Genomic DNA, 8,143 nt, shown 5'->3' on the forward strand with positions numbered 1-8,143 from the left:
TTATTTATTTTTGATAGAGAGAGACAGAGCATGAGCAGGGGAGGGGCAGAGAGAGGGTGAGACACAGAATCCAAAGCAGGATCCAGGCTCTGAGCTGACAGCACAGAGCCTGATGTGGAGTTTGAACCCAAGAACCATGAGATCATGACCTGAGCTGAAGTCAGACCCTTAATCCACTGAGCCACCCAGGCACCCCCCTCATCTTAACTTTCTTAATGGCAGTCAAAAGTTTTAAATTTTTATGAGGCCCAATGTATTAAATTTTCTTTTATGAATCATGCTTTTAAACTTGTATTTAAAAATCATTGTCTAATTAAAATCTCAAGATTTTCTATTTTTCTAAGACATTTATAGTATAACTGTAACATTCAGGGATGTAATTTACTTTGAGTCAATTTTTATATATAATGAGAAGTTACTACCTAGTGTCATTTTGTATCAGCCTGAAGTATTCTTTTTAGCATTTCTTCTAAGACATTTTTGCTAATATAATAACAAATATTGTTAGTTTTTTTTTTTACTCTAGGAATGTTTTCATTTTATCTTGAATAATAATTTTGCTGGGTATTAAATTCTTGATTGTGAATTTTTGCTTTCAGTACTTGAATTTTTTTTAACATTTATTTATTTCAGAGAGAGAGAGACAGAGCACAAGCAGGGAAGGGGCAGACAGAGAGGGAGACACAGATTCTGAAACAGGCTCCAGGCTCTGAACTGTCAGCACAGAGCCTGACACAGGGCTCAAACCCACAAATTGTAAGATCATGACCTGAGCCCATACTCAGCCTGGCCTATGCCACCCAGGCGCCCCTTGTAGCACTTTTAATATGTCATTCCACTGAGTTCTGTCCTCCATTGTTTGTGATAGAAAGTCAGATGTTGATCTACTTAATAGTTTTATTGATATATAAGCCACATAGCATTCATTTCACTCATGTACAGTGTGTAAATCAATGGCTTTTAGCACATTCACAGAGTTGTGCTTCCATCACCATGTTCAATTTTAGAACATTTTCATTATGTGGAAAAGAAATATTCATACTCCAAGCCATCACCCACCAATCTAATTTCTGTCTCTATAAAATTTCCCTACACTGGCCATTTCAAAGAAATGGAATTTATATAGATGGTTTTTTGTGACTTGCTTTTTTTATAACTTAGCTCTGATCTCTAAAACTATCCTTCTTAATGTATATTTCTTTACTAATTAATCATCTCAAAAATTTAGTTATTTCAATTTTATTGGCAAGTGTATCAAAATTAGTTACAAATGTAATCTAACAGTTAATATTTTTCTAATATTTCTAGAAAGATCTGAGTACATTTCACCCCATGTGAATAAACCTCCAAAAGCATATCACAGAACATCTAGGGCTGGGTCAACCATTTATAAAACCATCCAGTTTCCCTCACTAAATAAAGAACCTTCAGGTAATTTTTATTCTTAGTGTACAATGTGATTTTTTTTAATTAGTAAAGCATTAATTATATGTAAATAACCAGATTGTACCAGTCTTAGTCATATAACCAGCTTAGCAAAACATGAGTGGAAGTAAACGCTGATTAAGCTCATCTAACATATATGCATTTTTATATATCTCTTCCTTCCCTGTCACCACTAAATTGGAGTTCCATTTTTTTTCAACCTTCTTTTCTTGCTCACTATTATAGATTCTGCAGATGGCTGAGATAAACCCATCTTATAATCCTCCTTTTTATATTTATACATTTTCCTTTTGTCCAACCCCAGGCAGGATCTGCAACAGAGAAACTCAACATGAGGGTAAATTGGAAGGAAAATAAACATTATTTTTACTTTTCCCTTTTCCTTCATTACTATCTCCCCAGCCAATATCTAGGAACTAATTTATAGATGCCATTTCTTATTGCTCCAGAGGCATTATATAATCATCATCTTAGTATATTTCCTATAGATACTGAGTTTAAAGGTGTTTTTAAAAATGTAGATTATTTTTATTTGGTCTGTCATATTTTTCTAAAGTCCCAAGTAATTATACATACTACCAATACTTTGGCCAGTTTTTCTTTCTCACTGTGCATCTTTATCTCAACATTTATCCATTGGCTACTTTTTACCATTCTATGGGTATGTAATTCAGAGATAAAATAAATTTGACTATTAAGTAAGGCATGATTAGGCAAACAAGAATTCTGCAAATTCAGAAAAATTAATTATAATATGCTTTTTAGATTCAGATAAGCTCTCCTCTTCTTAACTGCCAGACAATGAGATCAGTAGTTTTATAGTATATGTACATTTTAGACAAATGTAATTTATTTTAGATTCACCTGCTACTTCATATAACCTACAATACTGCTTTCCATTTATTAGCTCCTACTTTACCAACAATTTGGGTTTTCTCTCCTAAGCTAAAGCTTTCCCTTTGATAGAGGCATTAATTATAAGCAGTTATATTGCCTTAAGAAACAAGAAAGAGAAAGAGAATAGCAACTAACAAATAGTCTGAATAATTCACTATCTAAATTTCTATTCCATAATTAGAGAAAAATAATAGTAGTCTTCTTTTATGGATAGAATAGAAATGATTCCATTATAAATGTTTTTATTTTCTATCAAACTATCAAGACTTTTAACCTAAAAATAATAACAGATAAACATTTTTAGAGCAAACACCTGCCTTAAGGAAATGAAAAAATTAAAAATGTTTTATTTCTTTGTACAACATATATTGTAGAAACTCAATGCATTAACTTAGTAAATTTTTCCCACTAACTTTGAGAAAATACCATCTAAATACCCCACATTCTGTTTATTTTAGTGTATTTTTCTTGAAATGAGCAACCTGATACTATTTTCTTTATACATAGTTTTGTTTTTAACTGTTGAAAGTATGTATCTTAATAACAGTATTTGTAAATGTCTGTTTCCATTAACACTAGATCTTTCACTGTAGTAATATAAAACTTTTCAATAAAGATATACTGTTTTATATAGAGATAAAAACTTTATATGAGAATTTATCAATTTAATTGTTTAAGTATTTTTTACTGTCATACTGAAAAAAAAACTCTTCTAGCATTTTTTAAAAAGTTTATTTATTTTAAAAGAGAGAGAGTGTGCATGCGTCCATGCGAGTTGGGGAGGAGCAGAGAGAGACAGAGAGAGAGAGAGAGAGAGAGAGAGAGAGAGAGAATCCCAAGCAGGCTCCACACTCTCAGCTCAGAATCTGATGCAGGGTTCAGACTCAGAAACTGAGATCATGACTTGAGCTGAAATCACGAGTTGGATGCTAAACCAGTTGAACCACCCAGGTGCCCCTCTTCCTCTGGCATTTCTGTATACAATATTTCTAATATTTCTTTTTCTTGATTTGTACTCTTACTGTTTTGTTTTGTTTTGTTTTGTTTTTAAGTATTTATTTATTTATTTATTTATTTTGAGAGAGAGAGAGCATGAGTGGGGTAGGGGCAGAGGGAAAGGGAGAGAGAATCTCAAGCAGGCTCCATACTGCCAGTGTGAAGCCTGAAGTGGGACTTGAACTTACCAACCTTGAGATCATGACATGATTGGAAATCAAGAGTTGGCCACTTAACTGACTGAGCCACCCAAGAGCCCTGGTTTTGTTTTTAAATATCAAATACCCTGCAAGGACAAACCAGAGAAAAAATATTTGTGTTAGGAAAGCTGCTTTAAATTCTTTTTAAAATTTAAGGAAGCTGTGCTTTAGAAGTGGATTAAGATTTATTTTAAATTTTTAAAAGTTGAAATCAGATCATTTATAAGATAATTTAGTAATATTATTTTCATCTTCTAGGGCATCCAAAAAATTGTATCTCAAACAAAAAAGAATGTTGAACTTACAAATACTCTGCTTGCTGTGATGTCTACAACTAAAAAACCTATCTATGAAGGTAAAAAAAAAAAAAAAAAAAACAACACTGCTTTACAAAGACAAATGAAATAAAACTTTGTATTATGTTTCCATTGTTTTTATTTACCAATCACCTTAAACCTATGGACCCCCTTCTCCAGAAAAACAAATGTTATGAACCAAGTATATTTTTCTAAACCTTTCTTCAAATGTGTGTTTGACATACACAAACACACACACACACACACACACACACACACTATATATATATATATATGTGTATATATATATATATATATACACACACACACATATATATATATATATATATATATGAGTTTGCTGGTTCTGTACATAATAAAATCACTTGTATAGATCCTTCTTGCTTCCAATCCAGATAAACTGATAATATATATCTCTTTTATATCTCATACCTTTAAGTTGCTACATGATATTCTATAATGTGAATGTGCTATACTTTATTCAACCATTCTTCTACTAAATGACATTTAGATTCTTCTCAAATCGGGTTTTTTACTACTATAGGCAATGGTACAATAAATATCACTGTACATATTTATCTATGTTACGGTGATTGTATTTCTATAAAAGAGAGCATGTAAACATGTGTTACATGAAAGATATACATGTTTTTTCTTTTAATATATGTTTCCAAATTACTTTTCAAATGATAATAATTAATAATTCTGCTAGCAATTTCATGAATGACTTATTTCTCAGTATGTTAATCAGCCCTAGACTTTTCATACATTGGAAAACTTAATACTGTTAAGCTATCAATACTATGTAAAGTAATCTACAGTTTGAGTGTGATACGTATCAAAAATCCCAGCAATGTATTTTTAAGGAAATAAAAAAATCCATCCTAAAATTCATATGGAATTTTAGAGATCCTAAATAGTCAAAATGATCTTGAAAGAAACAAAGTTGGAGAACACACAGTTCATTATTTTGAAACTCACTACAAAGCGACAGTAGTCAAAACAGTATGGTACTGACATAAAGACAGACATACAAACTAAGGCAGTAGAATAGAGGACCCAGAAATAAACCATCACATATATGGTCAAATGACTTTGACAAGGAGACCAAGACCATTTAATGGGAAAAGGAGAATTGTAAAACATATGGTGTTGAAGAAACTGGATGTCCACATGCAAAAGAGTGAAATTAGATCCCTACCTTATGCCTTACCTTACAGCTTAAAATAGATCAAAGACCTAAAACTAAGTGCTAAACTATAAAACTCTTGGAAGAAAACATAGGGTGAAATCGTAAAGACATTGTATTTGACAATAACTTCTTGGGTATGACACCAAAGGCACAGTCAAACAAAGAAAAAATGGACAGGTTTTATCACAATTTTAAAATTATTCATCAAAAGACAAGGCTAATAAAGTAAAAAGGAAACCCACAGAATGGGAGAAAAATATTTGCAAATCATATATCTGAATAGCAGTTAACAACCAGAATATATAGAGAACTCTTAAGCTCAACAATGAAAACAAAAAAATTGATATAACAGTGAGCAGAGGACTTTGATAGACATTTCTCCAAAGAAGATATAAAATAGCCAATAGACACATGAAAATATGGTAAATATCACTATTCATCAAGGAAATGCAAATCAAAACCACAATGAGATATCACTTTACATCCAGAAAGGTAGCTATTATGAAGGGAAAAAGAGGAAAAAAGAAAGAAATATTGGTGAGGATGTGGAGAAATTGGGACTCTTATGCACTACTGTTGGAAATGTGAAATGATGTAACTGCTATGTAAAGCAGTATGGTGGTTCCTCAAAATATTAAATATGGCATTAGCATATGATTCAACGATTCCATTCCAGATATATACCCAAAAGAATGAAAGCAAGGACACGAAATGATCTTTGTTTATAGCAGCATCATTCATGATAGGTAAAAGAAGACTTTCAAACGTCCAACAGTGGTTAATGGACTAAAAAAAAAATGAGGCATATGTGTGCAATGGAATATTATTCAGCCTGAAAGAGGAAAGAAAACCTGATACAGCATGGTTTAGCATATAACATGGATGAATATGAAAGACATTATACTAAGTGGAATAAACCAATCACAAAAGGACAAACACTGTATGATTGAACTTACATGAAGTATCTTAACATGGTCAAATTCATAGAGATAGTAAGTATAATGATGGTTTCCAGGAGCTGGAGGAAATGGGAATGGAGAATTATTTTTTAATGGGTAGAGTTTCAGTTTTACAAAATGAAAAATTTCTGAAGATGGATAGTGGTGATGGCTGCACAGTGTGAACATACTTAATGCCACTGAAGTATATACTTAAAAATGGTTTAAAGGGTAAATTATTTATTATGTAGATTTTACTGCAATTTTTAAGATAAATAATTAAAAAATAAAAATAAATGCATACTAAAAATGTTTTAAATTATGGTTATTTACATTTAATGAGAACTAAGCATATTTTAATATTGTTATTATTAGATACTTTAATTTTCTCCAAGAATCACCTACTTATTATATTTCTGGTAGTTGCTTTTGTTATTGCAGAAATTTTTTGTGTAATAGGATTTAATTTTTTAAAAATTTCTCTCAATTCAAATTTACAGAGAAATTGAAGGACTTCCAGAAGGAATTCTCATATAGCCTATACCCAGATTCATCAATTGTTTATTCTGTATTTTTGTCTTATAATTTTCTCTATGTTCATATATATATGATATAGATAGATTAGATAGATATAAATGTGTGTCTGTCACAAACATATTATTTTTTCTGAAATGTATAAAGGTAACTTGGAAGCAAGTGACCATATTCTCATTTCCATACCTTCAAATCTAAGCACACAATAAACACTATAAAAATAAATGAAAATTAAATATCAATGTAGTGATTAGTTAACTCACCACACTCAGGGTCAGGGAGAAAACACTGACCACACGAAGCAAGGAGAGCCTTTGCAGACAACTGGCCTAAGGGATAGAGCAGCCAGAACACAAAGCAGAGCACATGTAGCATACACCAGAGATATCCCCCTGAAGTGTCAGGCCCTGGGCACTACATGACCTCTTCTTCATAAGGCGGAATTTATCACAAATGAAGGAAAAAGATAAAGCTACAGCCAGAGATCTAAGTGAAACAGATATAAGTAACATGCCTGATGGAGAATGCAAAACAACAATCATAAGGATACTCACTGAGCTTTAGAAAAGAAAAGAAGACACCAGTTGAGACCCTTACCGCAGAGATTGAAGAGTTAAAATGGAATCAGAGATGAAGAATACTATGAATGAGATTAGAAACAGGCTTGATGCCATGAACAGCAGGCTGGAGGAAGCAGAGGAATGAATTAGTGACCTAGAAGACAAAATAATGGAAAATAATAAAGCTGAACAAAAGAAAGAAAGAAGAATTATGCAACATGAGAAAAGACTTACAGAACTCAGTGACTGGATCAAACATAATAACATTTGCATTATAAGAGTTCCATAAGAAGAGAGAGAAAAGGGGGTAGAAAATTTATTTGAAGAAATTAATAGCTAAAAACCTCCCTAATCTGGGGAAGGAAACAGATATCCAGATATAGAAGAGACAAAGAATGCCAAACAAAATAAATAAAAGCAATCCAACACCAAGACATATTGAAATTAAATTTGCAAAAATATAGTGATAAAGAAAGCATTTTAAAAGCAGCAAAGAAGATAGTAACATGCAAGGGAAAACACATAAGGCTAACTGGAGATCTTTCGGCAGAAACTTTCCAACTAGAAGGGAGTGGTATTATATATTCAACGTGCTGAATGGGAAAAATATGCAGCCAAGAATATCCAGCAAGGCTACCATTCAGAATAGAAGGAGAGACAGAGTTTCCCACACAAAAAGAAAAGTTCATGACCACTAATATGAGAAATATTAAAGGGGACTTTTTGAGTGGAAAAGAAAGACTAAAAATGTCAAAGACAGGAAAGGATAGAGAAAATCTCTGGAAATAATGACAAAACAAGTAATACAATAGGAATAAATACAAATCTATCAATAATTACTTTGAATGTAAATGGACTAAATGCTCCTATCAAAAGACATAGGGTGTCAGAATGGATAAAAATACATGACTGATCTATATACTTCCTACAAGAGGCTCATTTTATACATAAAGACACCTGCAGATTGAAAGTGAGAGGGTGGAGAAACATTCATCACACAAATGAATGTCAAAAGAAAGCCAGAGTAGCAATACTTATATTGGACAAACTGGCCTTTAAAACA

The 8,143-nt window shown here is 32.0% G+C and overlaps 1 protein-coding gene across 3 annotated transcripts in view; it reads left to right on the forward strand.

The window, feature by feature from the left end:
- Window positions 1-3,921, forward strand: part of LOC125918685 (coiled-coil domain-containing protein 7-like) — a 228,222-nt gene extending 224,301 nt beyond the window's left edge. For all 3 annotated transcript variants that reach the window (XM_049624804.1, XM_049624805.1, XM_049624806.1), the window contains 2 exons: window positions 1,309-1,431; window positions 3,798-3,921. In XM_049624804.1, coding sequence (XP_049480761.1) covers window positions 1,309-1,431; window positions 3,798-3,838 — 164 coding nt within the window. In that variant the 3' untranslated portion in view covers window positions 3,839-3,921. The remainder of the gene's footprint in view (window positions 1-1,308; window positions 1,432-3,797) is intronic.
- The last annotated feature ends 4,222 nt before the right edge of the window (window positions 3,922-8,143 follow it).

Source organism: Panthera uncia, chromosome B4, assembly GCF_023721935.1.
Source record: "Panthera uncia isolate 11264 chromosome B4, Puncia_PCG_1.0, whole genome shotgun sequence".
Taxonomy (NCBI): Eukaryota; Metazoa; Chordata; class Mammalia; order Carnivora; family Felidae; genus Panthera; species Panthera uncia.